The 24,816-nt window shown below is 48.1% G+C and overlaps 1 protein-coding gene across 1 annotated transcript in view; it reads left to right on the plus strand.

Annotated features, from left to right (window-relative positions):
* Positions 1-11,050, plus strand: part of FOXO6 (forkhead box O6) — a 143,823-nt gene extending 132,773 nt beyond the window's left edge. Inside the window, exon 2 of the mRNA XM_015411698.1 lies at positions 8,820-11,050. Coding sequence (XP_015267184.1) covers positions 8,820-10,256 — 1,437 coding nt within the window. The 3' untranslated portion in view covers positions 10,257-11,050. The remainder of the gene's footprint in view (positions 1-8,819) is intronic.
* Positions 11,051-24,816: the final 13,766 nt, after the last annotated feature.

Consider the following 24,816-nt stretch of genomic DNA (forward strand, 5'->3'; position numbering starts at 1 on the left):
GGCGGAGCCATGCCATTTGAGGGGAAAACTCTTTGTTTTCCCCTCAAATGGTGTGGCCCCGCCCCCAGCGTGCGACATCACTTCCGGGTGGCACACACGCAGCGCGCGCGCGCACACGGTTTAGACACCGGCCGGGAGCCCCCCACTCCCGGCCAAAATCCATTTGGCAACCCTACTGAGAAGGGTGGGGTTTGGGGAGGGGAGGGACTTCAGCAGGGTATAATGTGTAGAGTCTACCCTCCAAAGCAGCCATTTTCTCCAGGGAAACTGATCTTGGTTGTGTGGAGATCAATTATAATAGCAGGAAATCTCCAGCCACCACCTGGAAGTTGGCAATGCTACCCCTGCAACCTAACTTACCCTGCAGGGTTGTTGTGAAGATAAAACGGAGGGGGATGAATTGCAAACGCTGCTCTGAACGCCTTGTAGGAGGGCTGTGATAGTAGCTTGATACATAGGTAGCTCTCATCACCTCTGCTTTCAGGAAGGGGGGGGGAGGTCCTTCTCAGTGCTTCGTTACAGGCATAAAACATTGAGGGGTGCTCTTGTCATGAACCAGAAGCAAAATGTCAAAATGGCACACATGCTAAAGAAACCCCCACACAAACATAAAAGATACACAACGATGGAGATGGGAGGCAAGGAAATGGTGCCACTTCTGGAAACTTCTGCCTAAGCCAACTTCTTTGCCTCACGTCATAACATGGCAGATCTGGGCACCCTTCACAGGAAGAATGGGGACAGATGCCTAACTCAAAAGCTGACACATGAGTAGGAATAATTCATTTATCCCTCCCCCCCCCCCAGCCCTATCTGGAAGAGCCCAATGGAAACAACGTATTTATGTGTTTGACACATTTATGCTTGGAAATCTCGATACAGCTAGTGTTAGCCAGTGTGGTATGGTGGTTTGAGTGCTGGACTAGGATCTGGGAGACCCGAGTCCGAATCTCCGCCATGCCATGGGAGCTCATTAGGTGACCTTGGAATAGTCATACACTTTCAGCCTAACTTACCTCACAGGGTTGTTTGAGGATAAAATGGAGGGGAGAATGATGTTAGCCACTTTGGGTCTTCACCAGGGAGGGAAAAAGTGACATATAAATGCAATAAACAAATAAACAAACAGAGGAATCCTGAGGCGGCTTCCAGTCTCATTAAAGAAAGCATTCTTTAATGTTATCATAAGGTTAGATGCTTTTGTGGCAGCCGACAGAAAAGGAGGCAGGCCTTTTGCGCAGCACATAGTTGTGACACCGCTGTTCATGCTGACAGCCAGGCCTTTGAGGTGCACTGTCAAAACAATGGCACAGCCAGGGCTGACTGCTTGCATAATCCTAGTGTCAGATAGCTCAGAGGGCTGGCAAAGTGGGCATCTCCTTCCCAGTTGTCAGGGGTGCCACAGCTGTGGCATAACCCGGATCAGTCCAAGGAAACCAGAGATGCAACTTGCAGAAGGGCAATGGCTCAGTGGTAAAGCTTTGGATTTGGTCATCTCTGGTATCACCAGGGAAAGAATCCCAGGTAGCAGGTGCTGGGGAAAGACCTTTCTGTGCCCAAGACCTTGGAGAGCAGCTGCCAGTCAGAGTAGGCAATACTGAGTAAGACTGACCAATTGCCTGATTCCGTATCAAGCAGCATCATATGACCATGACCACATTTTGGGAAGAGGCTGCGGCTCAGTGGTAAGACAGAGTATATGTGTTGGGTAGGAACAATGCATACCTTTAGAACAAAGTTTGAGTCCAGTGGCACCTTTAAGACCAACAAAGTTTTATTCAAGGTATGAGCGTTCGTGTGCATGCACGCTTCTTCAGATACAAGGAAAGAAGCATGCGAGCACACAAAAGCTCATACCTTGACCAAAAATTTTGTTGGTCTTAAAGGTGCCACTGGACTCAAACTTTGTTCTACTGCTTCAGACCAACATGGCTACCCACCAGAACGCATACCTTTGGCACGGGTGCAGCAGAATGAGGAAACAGGAAGTGGTGACAAAATAAAAGATCATGAGTTCAATATATTCAAGGAAGCAGTGAAATTAAAATGTTTTTTCCCCCGAGTCACTGAAGGAGGAAGAAGAGATTCAAAATCATCCCTGGTCCCAACCTTGCCTGTAGCCAAACCTCCCAATTTCCTGCACAGCAGGCCTTGAAATAAGGAGCTGGAATGGGTGTTGGAATACCATTGACACTGTTTACAGCTGAAACCATTTTGGGAAAGGGGAGGTAGATTTGGAACAAATTTTCCGGGCTGAAAACTGGATTGGATTGTAACCATCTGAATCTTATACTTTCATAACCGCTAATTTATTTTTTGTTTGCATTTCAGCAAGCCTGTTATTGAGGGGTTTGAAATCTGCAAAAGTATTTATTTTACCAATTCATTCTTATTGGCTTTCAATTAATTCAGCTGGGGGGGGTAGCCAGTATTTTTTAATGTTGAAATTTCAAAGCAAAACGTATTAATAGTGACATATGAATCCTGGTATTTGATCAATTGTGTGTGTGGGAGGGGAATTTCACTTTTGGTTCCATGTCTGTTTTCAAGTGCTTAAAAGAACTAAAGAGAGCTGCTATTCTGTAATGCCTCCTCTTTGAGCTTCCTGTGGAGTGAGGCTAAGGAGAATTAGACAGTGTGTGACCAGGGTTTAGTGTGAGCCAGACTTCCCTACAAAAAAAATAGCCCCAGGAGTTGCTTTTCATTATCATAAATCACAAAGAACACCTAACTTCCTGCATTAGCAATACCTGGACTTTTTTTGGGGGGTGGGCGCGTTCAGATGGGCCATTTGAGCGGGTATACATGCCAGTTAGAAACGGACTACTTATGCGCGATCACACAGCCAACATCTGCCTCCCATCCCTAGCCATTGCCAACCGGCTCAAACACCCTTTAAACTGGAGTATTCTGCTACCAGGTTCCCAAGTGGTGTTTTCCTGGTGTTCCGGTTCTAGCTGCATTTTTTTGCTGTGTGATTGTACCTCTGCCGGTGTAGAGCCACTTCCGCTCGGAAGCCCAAGGCTTCCGCTTTTCGTCCGCCTTTTTTTTTTTGCGTCGGCGATATGCACTTGGGCGAAGCTTCGCCCCGGCGTTAATAAAACGAATAAAAATACAGTGCCTAGTTTTAGGCTTCAGACGAGTCCAGGACCTCACGGAGGCCAGTTTCGCTATAAAAGTTTCAAGGGACGTCTTCGCTGCAGGGCATTCTTTTTGAAATAATTTGTTCTGCGCACGCGCAAACTGTGTGTGTGGGGGGGAACCGCTGATGCGCGCTACTGTGTGGATGCCCGGGAGCGATGTATTACCCTGCTGAAGTTCATCAGCTGTTCTTCTCTAGCCTCGTTCAAACATTACAATGAGCGCATTGACAGTCTGCATATACATGCATGTGTCTGTTTGTAAGAAAGAGTTGGTGGTGCTCATTTACTTTGCCCATTAAACTGTGGACTGGTCCCTGGATAATAAACACACTGTTTCAAATACACATTTAGCTATGCATGCGTTGAATGTCAGATGGGAATTACTCAATGCTTGTATATTGACAAAGTGAGCGTACATGGATTGGACTGTGTGAACGGGACTTCTCTCTCTAATTCAAGGGTTTTGGAGCAGACTTGAGACCCAGCGTGTCACAAAATACCAGACATGAGTTTTGGAGGGAGGACAAGGTAACGGTCACTGCCTTTCTGGAGCCCCTGTACCCTGACTGGTGGTGCCGACTCACTGAGCTGCAGGTTATGTGGAGCCAAATGGCCTGTCCCTTTCATAGAACAGTAGATGATTCGGTGTAGTTGGTTAGAGTGTCAGACTAGAACCTGGGGAGGCCCAGGTTCAAATCCTCACTCTGCCATACAAGCTTGCCGAGTGACCTCGGGCCAGTCACACACACCCCAGTCTTGATCTGCCTCACAGGGTTGTTGTGAGGATGAAATGGAGGACAGGAGAATGATGGAAGTCGCTTTGGGTTAGGGTTGCCAGCCTCCAGGTAGGGCCTGGGGATCTCCCGCTTTTACAACTGATCTCCAGCTGACAGAGATCAGCTCCCCTGGAGAAAACAGCTGCTTTGAAGGGTGAACTCTATGGCAGTGTACCCTGCTGAGGCCCCTCCCCTTCCCAGACCCCACCCTCTCCTGGCTCCACCCCCAGAATCTTCAGGTATTTTCCAACCCAGGGCTGGCAACCATACGGTTTGGGTCCCCACTGGAGAGAAAGACAGGGTATGAAAGAAGCAAAGAAATATTATTTACCTCCATGCTGTGAACACATTCGGCCGCTCATATCCATGGATGAAACCTCTGTTAAAGGGACAGGACGTTTCCCCCCAGCCCTGTGGGTAACCCTAGCTGAAGTATGAAATCAGGGTCATGGAGGACATAAGAGTTCTGGCACAGAGGAGCTGAGCCTAGAAGCCTAGAGTTGCCAACTTTTCAACAGGTCCCTCTAGCTGCCCCTTTAAGATCAGAATGATCCACAGCAACGACTGGGTGATGTTATTTACCTCCACACCATCAGAAGCTTCAGTGGCCCACTTCAATGCAAGAAACCTCTATCCAAGGGACAGGGACATGTTTCTGCAGCCGGCAGCCTTTCAGGATCCTAGTGCCAGCAGCAAGGAGGGTGCCGCAGAGGGCAAAAAGGCCACCTCACATTCTCTGCTGTTGCCCCAAATGGTGCCCCCTCTGTGGCTGTTGCTTTCTCGCCATAGGAAGAGATCCAGCCAAAGGAGGGTGCTTAGAGAGGTTATTGAAAAGCAGTCCTTGGAATAACCCTTTGGTTAAAAACCAAAACCTAACTCGGGGTTCTCTGCCTTTTCCCAGGTGCCTCTTGGCCGGCATGCTGGCTGATTCTGAGTGGCAGGAGGGAAGGGGTTAACTGCCTAGACCCTACCTGCCACCGCCTTTTAAAGATGCCGAGATGAAAGCCCATAATTTATTCTCCCCACACACGAAGGAGCAATTAGTTCTAAACACGGCTTAATCAGTCAGCGCAAGATTGATTTCTGTAGACTTGGATTTGGTGGCTCCTGGCACTGTGCCAGCCTGCAAGCAATCTCCAAATAAATGAAGTGCAGAGAAGGAAGCCATTACATAATATGATCTATGGGGCCTGTAACTCGCTCTCCTGCTCATTAGCATGCCTCTGGACAAAGGCAGGGCACCAAACCCGCAGCAGGCTCCTCGGCCGTTCCCGCAATCACCCGCGGGTCTCCTGTTCTACCCTTTTGCTCACGCGGTGGACTCACCCCCAGGCGCCGCCGATTGCCGTCCCTGTTCCAGGCTCCAAGAACAGGCATCTCATTAAAAAAAATTAGAGAGAAATCACCAGTTGAGGAAGGAATATGTAAGTTTGGGTGTCCCACTGCACTCTTAATCAGGCACTGTCTGCTTTGCTGAAATTATAACGATACTCAGGGCCACATTAGACAGAGTGATTGCAAGGTAAACAGCAGCCACCACGGTGAGATTACAAAATCAGATTGTGGGTGTGTGTGTGTACGTGGGTGTTCGATCCCTGTTCTCTCTTGCAGTGTAGCCCCAGCCCAAATCAAGGAGCTCCCTCCCCTGCTGCCGTAGCATGCAGTTAAAAGTAAGTGGGAGATCTGTCGTCGTGTTCATTTTGTCCCCCCACCCCCATGAAGCTTCCAGCATTGTTCCGCTCTCCTCCATTTTATCCTCACCACAACAGACCTGTGATGTAGGTTAGGCTGGAAGAGAGTGACTAACCTAGGGTCACCCAGTGAGCTCCCATGGCAGAGTGTGGGGATTTGAACCTGGATCTAGCACCTCCTAGTCCAACATTGACCCTGACAACATGGTAGCTCTCATTAGGTCTATAGCCGTCCCCCATTACCATAGTCAGGATACCCTATATGATTTCCTCAGTGTAGCTCTACAGTTTCTGAATTTCTCCTGCCAGGGCTCTTTTTGTAGCAGGAAAACTCCTTTGCCTATTAGGCGGCACACCCCTAATGTAGCCAATCCTTCAAGAGCTTACAGTAGCTCCTGTAAGAAGAGCTCTGTAAACTCTGGGAGGATTGGCTACATTAGGGGTGTGTCGCCTAATATGCAAAGGAGTTCCTGCTACAAAAAGAGTGTTACCATTTGCCCCCAAACACTGCAGCCCTGATCAGATTTGCTCCTCTTCTCCATGGCAGTTTTAAACTTTTTTTAAAAAAAAAAAAGGAGGAGAGAGGTGGGGATCACAATTGCTGATCTCCCATGTATTGTCAAATTGGACCCTCTGAACTTTACGGGAGAGCTGGGACTTGAACCCAGGACTTGGCAGTCCAAGTTCAACAATTCATCTCTGCCACTGCCCTGGCTACTAGCACAGCTGCAGCGTAGCTCCTCCTCCATCTCCAGGCCTGGTTCCTCCCCTCTTGAGGAAGGAGGGGATACAAACGAGGCTCCTGAGAGTCCATCCTTCTTCTCTGTTTGCTCCGGCTGGCCGTGTTTGCTGGGGGCCCATGCTCTGACACACACTATTGTCTGGCAGACTAATCAGCTGTGCAGAGCCCCACTGAGAATTCCATGGGAAAATTCCCTTGGATGGCAGCGGAGGCATAATCCACAGGTCACAGGCAAGAGTTTCCCAGCATCCCATGCCTGTCACGGATCGAATTCCCCGCTGGTTCTCTTTGCCCGCTGGGCATTAGGAATGAAAAGCGTCGCCGGGAGCTGAGAAAAGGTGGGGCTTCTCCTCTGGCTCCATTTTGCAGCATCGAAGCTTCGCTTTTTGGATAGTGTAAAAAAAAAATGTATCATATGGCAGGGAGCCCTGGCAGCAGAGTGCGCCAGCAGCTGCAAGAGCTTTTGTTTGCCATGGGAATGGGAGACCTGCAAGGCCTTTCCGTTGCTGAGCCGCTGAATGGGGCACTCAGTAACCGGCCGGGGTGCCAAGCCCAAGTGATGAGACAGTCGAGCGAGGTGGAAAGATGGCCGTTTCCCCAAAGAGCAGCGTTTTTGGAAAGGGGTATTCAGGGCAATCCTTGCAATCTAGGGCTGCTTGGGTTGGATAATGAAGACTGGCACTTGTCAGGAACTGTAACATATGGGTGATTCCACACTAGACCTTAAATCCTGGTTCAACCCTGTCCCCGAACGTACATTCTACACTACACTCGAGTTCACCCCTGTAGTTATCTCGGGGTATTTTTTTTTGTTTCCATATTACATTGAGGTCACCATGGTTTCGCCCCACACGTCCCAGGATGCTGTTATAACCAGGGATAAATGCAAGGTATTGTGTCATGAGTTGAACTCTGATAAAACCAGGGAGAGATCCAAGTGTGGAAAGGACCATAACCATATGAAAGGTGACAAGGAGGGGTTGGATTGAGCAGACATTTCAGCTGACGGGAGGGATTTTGGGCAGCAGGACAGGACTTTCTTGCCTCCCCCTGTCCGGCTCCCTAAAATGCTGCTTCCCGGGGAGGGGGATAGGGGACTGCCAGAAACAGGTGGAGAAGTGAGTTGGAGGTCTGCAGTGGAAAAGAGGAATCAGCAAAAATCACACACAGTTCCATTGGCTATCTGTAGATCCAACCTACCATCTGAGACCTGAAGTCAGAGGTATTGCAACAGAACTCATGGAATTGCAACTGGTTTATAAAGCTGGAGATTGTTCTCCTCAGACAACCCATCCTTCAGGACTGCTGAGATGTGGGGAGGAAGAATGGGGGAGAGAATTCTGGAGGCTGTGGAGGTGGGCAAGGTGTTGTTAATGTGGCTTCCTTCCTGGGAAGAAGTAGAAAAGTGTGATCTTGCTCTCTTTTTTTTGCCTAACCTACCTTGCTGGGTTGTTGTGAACCATGTACACAGACCTGAATTCCTTGGTAGGATTTAAGGAATGGGATGGGGAAAAAATTGTTGGTATGCACAGAGGGGGCCAGTCATTAGCCTTTCCATGTTAACAGCTAGTCCTATACACTGCCATGAACTACTGGGAAGGAAGAAGAAGAAGAGGAGGAGGAGGAGGAGGAGGAGGAGGAGGAGGAGATTGGATTTCTACCCTGCCCTTCACTCAGAGTCTCAGAGCGGCTTACAAACTCCTTTCCCTTCCCCACCCCACAACAGACACCCCACCCCACAACAGACACTAGGTGGGGCTGAGAGAGTTCTAAGAGAACTGCTCTTTCAAGGACAGCTCTGACAAAACTATGGCTTGCCCAAGGTCATCCAGCAGCTGCAAGTGGAGGAGAGGGGAATCAAACCTGTTTCTCCCAGATTAGAGTCCATGCACTTAACCACCACACCAAACTGGCTGGGATGAGATGAAGATATGGGGGTATCCACTGGTGGCAAAGGGAGGAAGGGGTCTTGCTTTGACCACTAAGAAGACTCTGCTAGGGATCATGGATGAATGCCATGTGAGATGGGGGCTGAAATCAGAAGGGGAATCAGTTGAGATTGAGCAAAATAGCTGGTTGGCTCTAACCTCTCATTAAGAACCAAATATGACTGGGTGCTTCCATGTGTCACCTTCCTCAGTGTTGGTAGTGCCAAACTAGAACAGGTATTTGCTATGGTGAAGCATTAGCTCTAGTGGTTCAGAGTAATGGCTGACCTTCTTTCGAGCTCTCCACTGGCAACACTTAGACGAGCAGTGGTCAGCAAGGGGGTTCTCCTGGGAGGGCTCAAAAGTCTGATTCAGCCTGGCAGTCACCTGCAAAACCAGTCTCTGGAGACTGAGGGTATCTGGGAGCACCCCAAGGTCTTGCATGTTAGGTATTGGACAAGGAGTTCCAGGCAGGGAGCTGTGGGCACCACTGGTTGACACTGATGTGATCATTGTCTTTTTCCCCTCTCTCTCTGCAGAACTCCATCCGCCACAACCTGTCCCTGCACACCCGCTTCATCCGCGTGCAGAACGAGGGCACCGGGAAGAGTTCCTGGTGGATGCTGAACCCAGAAGGGGGCAAAACGGGAAAGACGCCACGCCGACGAGCTGTCTCCATGGACAACAACAGCAAGTTCTTGCGGATCAAGGGCAAAGCCAGCAAGAAGAAGCAGCTGCAAACTGCTCAGGAGCGCGGGGAGGACAGTCCGGTAAGCCAGCAGGCCAAGTGGTCCGAGAGCCCGACCTCCCATGCCAGCGAGGAGTATGATGCTTGGGCCGACTTCCGGACTCGGGCCAACTCGTCGGCCAGCACCCTCAGCGGGCGCCTCTCCCCAATCATGGCCAACCATGAGCCTGATGAGTTGGAAGAGGATGACGGGACTCCATCCTCACCCCTGATGTACCCAAGCCCGTCCAGCACCATGTCCCCCTCCCTGAACACCCGCTGCTCTGTGGAGATGCCCAGGCTGACGGACCTCACGGGCACCATCAACCTGAACGAGAGCCTGGGCGAGAGCCTTCTTGATGACCTGCAGGACAGCTACAACATGAGTCCTGCTCAGCCGCTCCCTGCCGGGGGCCTCCGACAGAGGAACTCCAGCTTCAGCTTCAACTCCAAGTGCTCGGTGGTGGGCAATGGAGTAGGGGGAGGAGGAGGAGGAGGAGGAGGAGGGAATACCTACTGTGGGACCATCTACAGCCAGCCTGCCATGAGCCTCATGCGCCGTCTGCCCATGCAGACCATCCAGGAGAACAAGCAGGCCACCTTTGCCCCCATGAACTCCTATCGCAACACCTCCTTACAGGACCTGCTCTCCTCCATCTCCTATGCGCATAAGGAGGGCGAGCAGCACATGCCGCCAGCTGGCAGCATGGTGCCACCCCGTGGCCACAGACAGAACACCCTTGTGTGCGGGGGTGGGGGTGGAGGGGGAGAGATCGGCCTGGTCCCCTACCCTCCCCACCCCTCCGCCCTGATGAAGAGCAACGCGTTGTATCACCCATCACCAGCCAGCCACCACCCTCCTATCAACAACAGTGCCTTACCCTCTCCTATCAGCCTTATGAGCCTGCCCAGTGACTCTTGTGGCATGGTGGGCATGCCTCACCACATCCATTCCTATGTCAACAACCAAGGGGCACACATGAGCTTGCTAGATTCCTTGCAGGGACCCTACCCAGAAGCCATGCACACTCCCGTTATGGGCCCAGACAGATTCCCAGCAGACTTAGACTTGGACATGTTCAATGGTAGTTTGGAGTGTGACGTGGAGTCCATCATTCTCAATGACTTCATGGACAGTGACGAGATGGACTTCAACTTCGACTCAGCTCTTCCGCCACAAAACGGTCTCAACATGGCCACTTTGCCCAGTGCCCCGCAGCCCACCAATCAGAGCTGGGTGCCTGGGTGAGAGGACTAACCCCAATAGCTCCAACCCACCAGTCAAGTGGGGGGACAGGGGGAACGGGGGATTGGAACAAACTTTCTCCGTCTCTCTTTCCTTCCCCCCCCCAACTTTTTCTTCTTTGCCTTCATTTGTTCAGCCAGGCTAGAGCCATCTGTTTAAACTTGACAACGACACTAAAAACACACAGACACACAATGTAGGGTAAAATGTTTTGACAGGTACCAGCGGCTTCCCGCTCGTGCCAGGTGTATTGTGCAGTAAGTCGGATCTGTCTTTGATGTGTGCAATAGGCACAACTTAGCCATGGCATTGCGGAGCTGCTGACCCTCTCCCACCTTCTCTCCTCTCTCTGCCTCCCTCCCCTCCCCTCCCTCCCTCCCTGGGCACCTGCACTACTGCACAGAAAGAGGGAACGGGTGGTTTGCGGCCCAAAGAATGTCTCCGGTCTTATTGTCAATCCTCCCTCCTTGGCTTCCTTCCTTAGATGGCCTCCTTGGCAGGGCAGTTCTAAATTTCCATTGACTCCTTGGTACCTAGACGCTTGTTCGATTCCCCCAGCCTGGCCTGACTGTGGTGTTCCTGATGGAGAGGCCAATAGACTAGGCTCCCTGACTCTTCTACAGCAGCCTTGTAAGCCTCACTGAGCATTAGGGAGGCCAATAGACTAGGCTCCCTGACTCTTCTACAGCAGCCTTGTAAGCCTCACTGAGCATTAGGGAGGCCAGTAGGCTAGGCTCCCTGACTCTTCTACAGCAGCCTCGCAAGCCTCGCTAGGCCCCACAGAGGCCAATACACTAGGCTCCCTGAATTTTCTGAGGTACTTTTGTTATCAATGCTACAGGAAAAAAAGCAGCTGCTTTAGTTCTAGGACAACCTTATCCAATGAATCTTTGTGGATTTCTTCATAGTGTGTGTGTGTGGGGGGGGAGAAAACACTGTTATCCTTGTGATGGACCAGGGAAAAAGTTTCTGATCACTGTGGATCCAGCAGCTGCCACAGGGGATGCTCCAGGAAGCTGAGCCAATCTGATCAAAGCCAGCTTCACCAGTGGTCGCATTTTCTGTTCTCAGTGCCTGAAAACAGCAACGGGCAGTTGCTGGTCTCAAACTGTGTACGCATGCAGCACTAGCAAGAGCGTGTGCACGGACACATGACTGCTGTAGTACGTACAAGTGCACATTTTGCACATAAGCATGGCTCTTGGCACTATATGAAGAGCTTGTTGCAGGAGTGACATTGCTGCTGCTGGCCTGGGAACCAGGCTGGAAGCTGGAGCTGGGCCAGGAGGAATAGTGAGGCAAGGATTATTTATTTGACTTTGTGCCCTCTCTTGCCCTTGAATACTCAGCATCGCTAAGGCAGCTCTTAGGCTTTGGAATGAGGTAGTTGCAGTTCTCAGTCCAAAAGGCAGGCAGGCAGGCAGGCATGCCATAGATTTGGAGTAGGGGCGGGCTGTTTTAAAAATCTGGAGTTTCACAGTCCTGAGATAGTCCAGAATGGGAAAGAGAGTCTACTTTGGAGCTTTGGTTTCATAAGTTGTAGGGGAAGATGAAAAGGACCAGTCTTTCTGTAAATGACTGGGAGTGTCGAAGCCGGTTTGCAATAACTAGATTTGTACCACACAACCCTTAGCAGCCAGGTGATGACCAATGGATCACAGCGATGAATTCAGAATGAAAGGTGCTGGCCAGAGGTAGGTATCTCTTCACCCTGGCACTCTTAGATGCCAGGCTGCCATCCAAGAATATGACAGGAAGTACTTGGATTCCACTTGGGGTTGAACGATCCCACCAGTTTGTGGGTCTACTGCAGGGACAAAGACAGGCTGAGCTATATTGTGAAATGTTCACCCTTATTGAGCAGCTGTAGGGCATTTGGCTGCAGAATATCCCTGGGAAGTACGTGTCCATAGGCACAGCCCTGACTGTTGGATTGGAGAAATAAACTGTTCTCATTGTTCATGTTCTCCACTAGAGTTTCCAGCTTTGCCTTGGCAAATGTTGGGAGATTTGAGAGGCAGTGCCTGGGAAGGGCAGAATTTTGGGAGGATATAATGTAAGTTCCAAGTGGCAGTCTAAGCAGCCTCCTCTAGACTCTATGGTCTTTACCATAGTATTTATATAGAGACTAGGGGAAATCCCTAGAGTGTCATTGTGTGGAGGCCATTTTTCCCCTTGTCCTCAATTCCTTTGGGCAGGAAATTGTGTTGAGGGTTAGTGATTCCATACCCTGGGCAGGCAAATGGGAGGCCTATTCTCCACCCCATAGGGTTATAAATGTAGAAACCTTCAGCCTTCATGCTACCGGAAACTGGATCAGGGTGTTTGAGTACAATTCTGTCCCAGGCTAAGCATTTATTAGTTTCAGATTACAGCAGAATGAGTCTATATTCATTTTTCAATCTGCCCCAATCACATGTAGTTTGAGCTGGATGGTGCAACTTGGAAGTAAATGGGACCTTGCTCTCGAGGTATGTTTGCATCTAAGACTGTCGTCGGAGTCCTGCTGATTTCGAGGGAAGAATGAAGCACGTTTAAAGACATTGAAGTTTCTCCCCTTGAAATCAGTGGGGCTTCATATCACTTCAGTATGCCTGGATCCTGCCCATAGCTTTGATCCAAACAATAATCGCAAATGTGCACAGTCTTAGGGATAGCTGCTGCATTCTAATGTAATACATCTCTCTGCTAGTTGGAAGATTTTTAAAAAATTCTAGAAAGTTGAAAATAGGAAACCATCAGCATTGTGGTAAACTTAAACAAGGTGGCATGGGCTTAGGACTCATCACCCCAGTCCAGCAAGGGAGATCACAGAAACACCCTTCTGAGCATGTTCACTTCTGTGTGGAAAGATGCCTTTAGCCATACATGAATGACTCCTTCCTCTTCCACATTGCAATGCTTGTTGGCAGCAGATGTGCATCTTGTGGCACACAATGTTGTGGATCCTTTTTTTTTTGGGGGGGAACCCATTGCAATGTGTAAAGAGCTGCCCCACAAGGAGAATTAAATTATGGCCAGTATGTAGACCTCTGTATGGTCATGCTGAAATGAATGAAGGATCAAACTCCTGAAGAAAAGGGTTTTAAAAAACCATTATTCCTCAACGCAATGAAAATAGCATCACTGAATATTCTCAAAAGAGATATGGTAAGAGGTGTGGGGTGTCCCCCACCCCCATTTTTACCTTCCCACAGTAGTCAGGAATGGGCACAAAGGCCAGTTAAGCATAGAACTGAAGGATATTCTGTCCGTGCCAAGAATAAACATTATGAACAATGAGATGGGCTCCCAGAATCAATGTCTGGGGCTCTCCTGTGCTCTGGCTTTGAACATGCCACAGCCTGTGGACACTGGGTGTGGGGGAGAGATTACCTTTCCTGCACCTCCATTTTTATTTCCCCCCCCCCCCCCACATTCTGTGATCTCACACAGGTCAGAGATCAGAGGCTATCAGCAACAAGGGAGCATATCCTGCTACCCCCTCACAATGCTAGGAAGAGGTGCTGTGCTTCCCCCCTCATGCTTGGCAGGAGACAAGTCAGAACCATCAGCATTATTCTTTAGGTCCTGTGATTAGCGACCGGCTAAGAATCATCCCAGGTTCTATAAATGTTTACATTGCTGGACCAGTGTTCTAAATTCAATAGATCAAATTTCTTTAGGCTTGGAATGAGGATTGCTATTTTCGATCATGCGCACGAATTCGGGCTTTCCAAAAAAGAAGTTACAGAGTCGAGTTTCCCCAAATGTATTCAGCGAAGAATCCTGAATCTGGGAGGAGGATTCCAGAGCCAGCCTTCTGGGCCCTCAGGGGCAGGGAGTTACCTCAGACTGTTATTCCGAGAAGGAGAGAGAGTAGGAATCCTGTGGCACCTATGGTCATTTTCTCCCATACCCACCTGTGATCCGGGAGGGGGGAAGGGGAACCTGCCAGGAGATCAGAGGTGGGAGACCCTTGCCGTTCCCGTTCATCACCTTCACTTTCCCACCCCCTCCTAGGTTACACAGAGGTAGCAAACTGAGTACTGTCCCACAGCTGTCAGGAGGAGACTAAAGAGAGGGGAGGGGAGCAAATAGGGCTGCTGGTGTCACCTGGCCATTGTGAAAGTTTGACTGGAGATCCACCCCACCCCCCGGAAGTGCCCTCTTGCTCGGCCATCTTTGTGGTGTGTGAACTGTAGGGTCGTTGTGTGTTGCAATGGAGTCATATTGCTAAGCGTTGTGTTGACCGTCTTTGTGCAAGTGAAGTGCAGTGCCAAGGGGCCAAGATGGTGAGCGAGGGCATGGGCAGAGGGTGTGCCAAGGAGCCATTGAAGAAGGTGCCCATAGAGAAGGGGAGAGTGGTCCAGTTGAAATGGGGGCGCACCCCTTGGCAAGTGAAGCCCGTGCTGCCAGCTTTTGGCAAGAACCAATAAACAAGATGGTGGGTCTTGTCTAGAGAATACAGAGTGTTTCCCTGCAAACTCATCAACTGAGAGGCAGGGGCACTTGTGAAGGGTGAGGGGTGAGGATAAGTCATCCCCCCGGAAACAAAGACAGTAATTTTATTGGAGCTTCGGTAGGGATACTGTTGCTGTTAGAACTTTTCAGCAGGGATCTTCCTGGTCAACATTCTGCTTGCTAGGGTTGCCAACTCCAGGTTGAGATATTCTTGGAGATTTGGGGGGGTGTAGCCTGGGGAGAGACTGCAGTAGGGTATAATGCTATTGAGTCCACCCTCCAAAGCAGCCATTTTCTCTATGGGAACTGATCTCTGTCATCTGGAAATCAGTTATAATTCTGGGAGATCTCCAGTCCTCACCTGAAGTTGGCAACCCTATGCCTGCCCTAGTTGTCTACTTGCATCTTAGCTATCAGCTGAGCCCAGAACCTGATTCCCCCCCCCAACATATACACGTACCCCAGCGAGCGGCTGACAATCTTAAAAGTACAGATGTTGACTGATTGGCTTGGTGAAGGGATGAGTGCCATGTGGCCAGAAGTTGCAGGGATGTGCTTTCATGTGCCCGTGTCCTTGATGTGCCCCTGAGGCTTGGCTCCTTGTGATAGATACACCCGAGAAGTAAAGTAGAGCTTCAGTCTTTGGCAGGCTATCACTTGTCTCCTAATGCACTTAAAACTTTTTAAAAGTCTTTTGCGGAGAAAAAAAATCCATTAAAAGTATACATATATGGGGAAGGAGGTATCCCCCCCCTTTGATTATCAGAATACCAATTCAACCCATATTTTGTTCTCTTTAAAATAGAAATATCCTTTCTGCTCCCACTCACAAAATCTGATGGATGCTGACTTGAGGCCTGTTCACAAATTACAGTGAACACACATTCAATCCATGTACTCTTGATTTTTCTTTGAACGTATGTTGAGTAATTGTCACATTACAGTCAACACGTGAACAACTGAATGTGTGATCAAAACCCTACGTGTGAGTACCGGTCCTGTTTCTTTTGTAAAGCTCTTTCTTACAAACTGGTAGGAAATTTGTGTGTTCACTGGAACACGTGAACAGGGTACTACTGCTTTGAAAGGCCACAGGTGAGATTCCATCATCCCAATGAAGGCAATTGCGCTTCACTAGTGGAAGTAATCAATGACTCCTGCCCTTCCCCCCCTCACTGAAAGCTTTTTGCCCAGCTCCACACATAATACAACCACATTTTATCAGAGCCAGAACCTGTGGGGCATGTGCATGCCTAATAAAGGAGGAGAGAGTGTTTCTGTGCATGTGCAAAACTCGTTTCCTTCAGATCTGGTATACTGAGCTGCTTTGGGTGAACAGGAAAGATCAGACCTTGTTCAGACAGCACTCCAGACAACTTTGCTGGATAGTCATTGCATTGTGCCAGAGGCAAAAGTAAGACTCCCCAACAGCTCCTGTGACTGTCTGTCCATGGCCTTACCCAGCACTTCAAGGTCTGCAGGATGCCTGGTTCACTTGTGTGTATGTGTGTGAGTGTATGTTCGTGTGTGTTCCAGATTTCTTCTGACTGTAAGGAACAATTGGCTGGAGTGGAAGGTTCTGATGAGCCAATCCCTCGGGGGCAAGGGAAACTGAGTCAGCCAGAGCCCGCCTACCAGGAAGGAACTGATTTGTCTGCCACACCCCTGAACTAAGCACAGTTAATAAAGGCACCTGCTCCGCTGTCTCCACCCTGAGCTCTACCACGGGTACCCACCTTTCCATTCCTGAGTTCTGGCTCATCATCTAGGGCGTGGCTGCTGAAGTAAGGCCAGGCACCAGGTGTGTGGTGTTCAGTTCATGTATTTAAAAAAACAACAACAGCAGGCCCACAGAGAGGGGAATGGCCCGATGTCAGGAGCTTTTACAAATGGGCTGGGCCAGCCCAAACGTTTCTCAAAGGTTTGTCTTTTCCTCCTCGTATTTATAACTGTACAGACTTGGGTGGGGAGGGGAAGGGTTTTCGACAGGCTGTTATCTCTCACCGCACATATATTGTACGCAATGTAACCTTCTTGATTGTGCTATTCTAGTTTTGTGTATGTGGCAATGTAAAGAACTGTGTATAGTGCATTGTACAGCATATTTTCATGAATAAAATTGTTTTAAATATGACCAAGATTGCAGTGTTGTGTAAGGTGGGTCAAAATGGCCGCACAACCCAGGAGAGTTGGAATGCTGTTCCTCATTTTTTATTTTTTATTTTGGGAGAGGAGTGAAAGTAACAGCCTCAATATTACTCTCTTGAAAACCTACAAGAAATTCCTGGATTCTTCCTCAGTACCAACTTGCTGATTACCTGGGGTCATTCAGAGGTCACAGTACTTTTGCATGGAACTATACGCTTTGCCCAGTAGGGATAACAGTTCCGCTATTGTTCATAGGGATGCCAGCTCTGGATCGGGAAATACCTGGAGATTTGAGGGGTGGAGCCTGAGGATGATGGGGTTTGGGGATTGGAAGAACCTCAGCAGAGTGCAATGCCCTGGAGTCCACCCTCCAAAGCAGCCATTTCCTCCAGCGGAACTGATCTATGTAGTCTGGAGATCTGTTGTAACCCTGGGAGATCTCCAGGCCCCACATGGAGGTTGGCAATGCTATTTCGTGTAAAAGAAGTTAGTCTAAAGACCTGGAATCACCAAGGGCTGTTGCTGTTCTTTGAACAGACGTCTGAATTACCCTGACCTGTATAGCCCAATCTCATCAGATCTTGGAAACTAAGCAGGGTTGGCCCTGGCTTGTATTTGGGTGGGAGACCTCCAAGGAATACCAGGGTCGTGACGCAGAGGCAGGCAATGGCAAAGCACCTCTGAATGTCTCTTGCCTTGAAAACCCCACAGGGTCACCATAAGTCAGCTGTGACTTGACGGCACTTTCCCCCACCACCAACTTCTGAATTAGACATTGAGGATGGTGGGTTAGATCCAAACTGCTTTTCTACTGGTGAAAAAGGAAGGAGAGGGTCACCTTTGACCACCAAAATTACTATGCTGGGAATCATGGGGCCTACACGGCTGAAAGCCACATGGGATGGAGGCTGCCATAAGAAGGGGAATTGGACAAGACTGAGTGAAAAAGCTGGCTGGATCTGACCCTGTGGGTGACATACCAGCAATCAGACCCAGACTGTGTGTTTTTCTTCCTGAAATCAGAAACTGGAGTCAGAGTTTGGACAGGGACTTGTGGCTGAAGCTTCTGCTTGTACTTTGTTAACCATGTAAAGAGTCGATGAGCCCTGGACAACTGTGATGTCTAGTCTATCGTAGGAGCGTCTGTTGCACACCCTTGTTCCCCTTCTGTGTTTTAGGACCTGAGTAGTGCCAAACAAAACCAGGGCGTTAAACTTCCAAAATGTGCCCTTGCACATATTTGGGGGGGGGGGTATTAAAAAAGGAGCCCTGGCATGTATAGCCCAAGCTAGGCTGATCTTGTCAGATCTCAGAAGCCAAAGCAGAGTGGATGGGAGACCACCAAGGACCACCAAGGAAGTCCAGGTTTACTAAAATAACCCCAGAAGGGTGGAAAGTAGATTCTTCAGGCCAGGAGTTCCCAAAGTGGTGCCCGCTAACACCTTTCCTGGTGCCCACCAGATACTTTTAGAAAGTGGGTGGGGCTAGGTAGAGCTTTTGCTCAGCAGGGCTTCTGGTTGGCTGTGCTGATTAGAAGGCATCCTGTTAAACAGAGCTTCTGCACTGACACATTTAAGAGTTATTATTCTAGAGTTGCATATATCCCTGCCAGCCTGACATTTTGTGGTTGGGTCAGCCTCCCTTGGCAGCCATTTTGTGATTGTGCCCACAGCCCCTTGTCAGAATTCCAAAGGTGCCCACAGGCTTGAAAAGGCCAGGGACCTCTGCTTGTTTTAACAGTTTTATGTAAACCGCCCTGAGCCTGCTTTGGCAGGGAGTGTGGGGTCTAAATCCAATAAATAAATAAAATTAACTTTCTTGCTGGTGTGATGTTACCCTACAGCTCATTCTCCTGCTATTACAGTTGTTCTCCAGAAGACCAAGATCAGTCCCCCTGGAGAAAACAGCCGCTATGAAGGGTGGACTCTCTGGCATTATACCTTGCTGAGGTCCCTCCCCTTCCCATACCCCACCCTCCCCAGGCACTGCCTCCCAAATTTCCAGGTATTTCCCAGTCTAGAGCTGGCAGCCCTGGATCCCTGGCATGTCCCTCAAACACACAATGCATATCAGAGGCTGATGTGGCTTTAAAGCTTATTGTTCCAGGATAAGTAATAATTTAAATAGTTCTCCTTCAAGTGTGTGTTATGGGTGGTAGTTTTACTGTCAAAATGTCCACTTTGACAATTCACTGTTTATAATTCAGAGTTAATATGGTACCCTGAGATTCTGATGCCATTGGCTTGAGTGATTGATGCTTCAATTTGGCTGCGTTCCTGTTGTCTTTTGGGGGGGGATGTTTCTTATTTTCATTTATTCGGTTAAAACATATCTAGCTCACTTTTCTCCCAAAAGGATCCCAAACACTTCATAAACAACTTTTGTTTTTAAAGAAACTCAAAGACCTGCAATATATCCAAACAACTTCAGCAGAGAGCCGGAAAGGGGGGAGACAGTCTTGTTGCCATTAACTTGGTTTGCACAGCCTTCGAAGGGGTGTGCAGCTATCTTCTTAACAGTCTCCAGAAGACCATTCCATAGCACGGGGGCCAACACTGTAAAGGCCTGAGGACAAGCACTTGCAGTATCTGCTAGGCTTGCCAGCTCCAGGTTGGGAGATTTCTGGAGATTTGTAGGATGCAAATTAGGGTAGGGGAGGACCTCAGGCAGATATAACACCATAGAGTCCACTATCCAAAGCAGCCATTTTATCCAGTTTTCTGGGGATCAGTTGTAATACTGGGAGATCTCCAGGTGGCACCTGGAGGCTGGCAACCCTAGCAAGAGAGCACAGAGAGAAGGAAAGGCTGAGAAGACCAGGACAGCTGCACAGGTTCAGTTAGGGAGAGGCAGCCCTTTGAAGTATGCAGGTCAAAAATTGTGAAGGGTTTTTGAGGTCAAAACCACAAACTCAAATTGAACCCAGGAAAACATTAGCAATCAGTGCAGTGATTTCAGGATGGGAGTTATGTCTACAAAGCAGCTAATTCCTTTCAACAGTCAGGCTGCTGCATTACAAACCAATTAAAAGTTTTCATGCAGTCTTCAAGGACAGCCCTACACAGATTTTTGATGGGGTAGCCTGGCCTTGAGGTGGGTCAACCAGGCAAGGTCAGTGGCATCTGAGAAAACAGGTTAGCGATGCTAAATCTGACCAGTTATTTGGGTCTAAGGAATCACATTTACTAATTATTATTATAATAAGGCCTTCCTTTTGGAACAGGAAAAATGGAGGTGGGGTGGGGTTGCTGAACAATAGTAAGTAAGTCAGTCAGTTTATTATTACAGTCATCAACCAGTACATATCAAAACAATAGTAAATGTTTTACTGAAGACGGCAAGCAGCGTGAATTATGGATTTTTCCAAATTGTGGCAACTCAACCAAATAACAGTAACAGCAATCATCATCATCATCATTGGATCACTAACACTGCAATCCCAGGAGACAGCAAAATAGAAAAGAAAGAACAGGAGGAGGATGAAATACCAAGACCTACAAATAGAGTTAGAGTACCTCTGGGAGAAAAAGGTGACCATCATGCCGATGGTCATTGGAGCCCTCGGAGCAGTGCCTAGAAGTCTCAAGAAACACCTGTACATTCTAGGCACTGAACAAATAGCACCAGTTCAGCTCCAGAAGATCAGGTTGCTTTGCGATGATACATCTGCAGTTCCCAAGAACTTGTCTAGATCTCAAATTGCAAAACACCATTTATCAGTCAAATATCTGACTGTGAATAACAACAACAACAACAACAACAGTGATAATGATAATAATAATAATAATAATAATAATAATAATAATAATAATAATAATAATAATAATAATAATAATAATGGCTGATTTTTTTTCTGGTGTACTGCAGCCCTAGAATCCACAGCTCTCCACCTTCTAGGACAACATTCAATGCAAATCAAACAAACACTTGTCTAGAAAATTAATCTCAAGCTGAGAGTACAAATAATGCACAATACAGTCTTATCCCACCATGGCATTGTGGCCCATTTGTAAATAAATAAAAAGTAAAGTAAAAGGACGCCAGTCAACAGTGCAATCCTACGTTGAATGACTCCAGGCCAAACACATAGATTTCTATGGGCTTTAGACTGGAGTCACTCTACACAGGACAGCATAACAACAAATGACTCATTGTGGATTTGGATAGCTGTACCTGAAAATTCAGTAGGGGACCAGCAAGGGAAAACATGGAAATAAAAATAGACGGAAACAAAGTTCTATATATAGACAAATGAATGCAGCAAAGCAAAAAGCTAACAATCAACTAACAGATAAATAGAGGGGGGAAATGAAATCAAAGCAAGCAGAAGCCAAGAAACATGTGCAAACAATGGGGAAAGAGAAGACAAGGACATTCCAAAAGTAAGCAAGGTACTACATCTATGGCACAATCCTCTGCGGAGTTACTGCAGTCTAAGCTCATTGCAATTAACAGGATTAAATTGGAGTAACTCTCCAATGGACTGCAAAGGAGAACCATCCTCAAAAGGGTTGGGGAGGAGGGCTGCATGTTTGTGTTGTGTGACTTACTCAACAGTGCAAGTCTTTAACCCAGCGTAGGGTTGCCAGCTCCAGGTTTCGAAATACCTGGAGATCTGAGGATGGAGCCGGGGAGAGTGGGGTTTAGGGAGAAGAGGGACCTTGGTAGGGTATAATGCCATGCAGTCCACCTTCCAAAGCAGCCATTTTCTTCAGGAGAATTGGAATAAATGTTTTAATTAATTAATTAATCAATCAATCAAGGTTGTATGTAATCTGAGGATCAGTTGTAATTCTAGGAAATCTCCAGTCCCCACCTGGAGGTTGGCAATCCCAACCCATGACCACCCAGAGTGGGGGAATGGTGTCTGATTCCCCATGCATTCGAAATAAATCCACGGTTGAAGAACAAAGTTAAATTTATTATAAAGCGATGGTTAGATCAGGAACACAAGAATTGTTAGGAATGACTACAGACCCCATAGGGAAACATAATAAAGGAACTTGAACCAGGTTAGGACCAATGAGTCCAATTCCCACTGGCGGGAAGGCAGATAAAACTAGCGCCCAATTCCTTGGGAACACAACGGTTCTACAACATAAACACCAGTTCAGTTCTCAGGCATGAGATACATAATAAAGCAAAGCAACGCCATAACTCCATCCCACCTCCAGCTGGTTGACCTTGAGCAGTTCCGCAGACGTAGCAAGCAAAAGACAGTAAACACCTACACAGGAGGATACATGGGGGGATGGACAGGGCACAATGTAATATGCAGAAAACACCACACCACCTTATGGCAGCTTGCTGACAAATGGAGGCACAACATTCCCTGGGCTCTGGTTGCTCTGGCAAGTGGGGTGAGTGAGAAGCCAAGCAGTCCACTGGCTATCAGAATTTCTCCTGGCCCAGCCTCGACTTGGGAGGAAGACTCCTTGGAAGACTTCTCATGACCTGAGGAGTCCTTCCATGGTCCCCACTATACCCAAGGATCTCTGAACCCCAGAGCATCCTGGGAAATACCTCCTCACCTTCTCTACCACAGCCAGTTTCCATTCAACAGCCAAACAAGCAGGCCAGCACCCCCAGAATCCCCCTTAGCTGAAAGGAAGTACAAATTTGGCCCCTTTTCAGTTCTCTTTGTATGATGTCATCAGGAGTCATTTATTTATTAATTATTTATGTGATTCAATTTCTATAACACCCTTCCCACAAGCGGGCTCAGAGACGGTTACAACATTAACACAAAACAATAAAATCAAGATAAAACTATAAACTTAACCCTTAGATGATGGTGATCAAACTATATCATAGCTGTTTTCTGTCCTGCCCATTTTTGTTGCTGGTGTTCCAGCTTAATTTATTTCCTTGATACCACTGCAGGGGTTTTTAAGTTGAACTGGTCAGGGACTTGGTAGCATCCCAAGTTAGCCTGCCACAGCCACTGAAGTAGGGGTGCTAAAGGAGGTCTTTGGGCATTGGCAGATACTGTCCATCTTTACATGCACATCAAAAGCAGAGCATTGATACTGTTGGTGGTGGTGGTGGTGATGGTGGAAAGTGCTATCAAGTCATAGCTGACTTATGGCATCCCTGTAGGGTTTTCGAGGCAAGAGATATTCAGAGGTGGTTCTGCCACTGCCTGCCTCTTGAGTAGCAGCCCTGGACTTCCTTGGTGGTCTCCCATGCAAGTACTGACCAGAGCTGACCCTGCTTAACTACTGAGATCTGACAAGACCAGGCTAGCCTGGGCCATGCTGGTCAAGGTGCATTGACACTAGGGGAGGGGGAATATAATGTCCCACATGCCATTTCCATATTCAGAAATGCTCTCCCACTCAGCGCTAGCATTGCCTTTAGCCCCTTCCCCCATAGATTAAAATGAGAACACAACAACAATATAAGGGAATGTTGTTCAGTCGCACAGTCGAGTCCAACTCTTCGCAACCCCATGGACTAGATCCCGCCAGGCCCTCCTGTCTTCCATCATGCTTCGGAGTTTGCTTAATTTCATGTTTGTTGCCTTGATAACACTGTGTAACCATCTCATCCTTTGCCGTCCCCGTCTTCTTTGACCTTCAATCTTTCCCAGCATCAGGGTCTTCTCCAGTGCTCCCTTCTCATTTGGTGGCCAAAGTATTTGGGCTTCAGCTTCAGTATCTGGCCTTCCAGGGAACAGTCAGGCTTGATTTCTTTTAGGATTGACTGATCTGATCTTCTTGCAGTCCAAGGGACTCTCAAGAGTCTTCTCCAGCACCATAATTCAAAAGAATCTGTTTTTCAGCGCTCGGCCTTCCTTATAGTCCAACTCTCGCAGCCATACAGTACTACTGGGAGTACCATAAGGGAATAGAACTGGATAAATCTTTGCATACATTGTTTCACCATTGCAGGATGGATTAGAAATTTCTGGTTTTTTCTCATGGTTTTTTTATTTTGGTCTCCTTTTGGAAATGGAACCGGTGCATCATAGTAGGTGCCTTCCATCCTCCCCTTCCAGTTCTCTACAGATCATGCCCAGTTTGTCACACTTATTAGTTTTTTGCCCCTCTAAATTCGTGCATTCATAAAACACTGCAAAAAAGCAAGCTTGATGCAACTAGTCCCTTGTGTACAGAGCTTTTCTGGTGCCCATGAGTGCAAGTGAACATCAGTGACACACTGGACAAAAAGAATTGTGATGCAATCAGATGTATGATTGCATGAAGGTTGCTTTTTTGTAGTGTTGTATGAACACAAACGTATGCATTGCTAACACAGAGAACGGGGAAGGCTGCACATTGACTAGAAAATGGCATATGCTTCATTTCCAGAATCAATTCAACTGGAAATCAAGAAGATTCAACTGAAGCCCTGACCTGGATAGCCCAGGCAAGCCTAATCTCATCAGATCTTGGAAGCTAAGCAGGGCCAAACCTGGCAAGTATTTGGATGGGAGACCTCCTTGGAATACAGAACCGGGAGGCAGAGTCAGGCTTTATTCAGCCACCTCTCTGAATATCCTCTAGGCCCCCAGTTGGGGTCAGTCACCAGAGGTTGCCATGACTTCCAGGTGCATGTGTACACGCACACACACACACACGTAAAAATACAAAAAGTACCAAAGAAGAAGATTCAACTGGAAATCGACCTGACCTGGATAGCTCAGGCAAGTCTTGTCAGACCTTGGAAGCTAAGCAGGGCCGACTCTGGCAAGTACTTGGAAGGGAGACCTCCAAAGGAATACCAGGGCCAGGATGCAGAGGCAGGCAGTAGAAAGCCACCTCTCTGAAAACATCCAAGCCCCAGTAGTGGTCGCCAGAAGTCACCATGACTTCCAGGCTTGCAAGCGCGCACACACACACAGAGGATATTCAACTGGAAATCAAGAGAAATATGGGACAGAGCAGACCCCCAGCTGAATGAGAGGATAAAACAAGAGACTCTGCTCATGCCTAATGTCCACTCCATCTGGCAGGAGAGACGCAGCACC

Source organism: Gekko japonicus, unplaced genomic scaffold (assembly GCF_001447785.1).
Source record: "Gekko japonicus isolate JY-2015 unplaced genomic scaffold, Gekko_japonicus_V1.1 scaffold112, whole genome shotgun sequence".
Classification (NCBI taxonomy): domain Eukaryota; kingdom Metazoa; phylum Chordata; class Lepidosauria; order Squamata; family Gekkonidae; genus Gekko; species Gekko japonicus.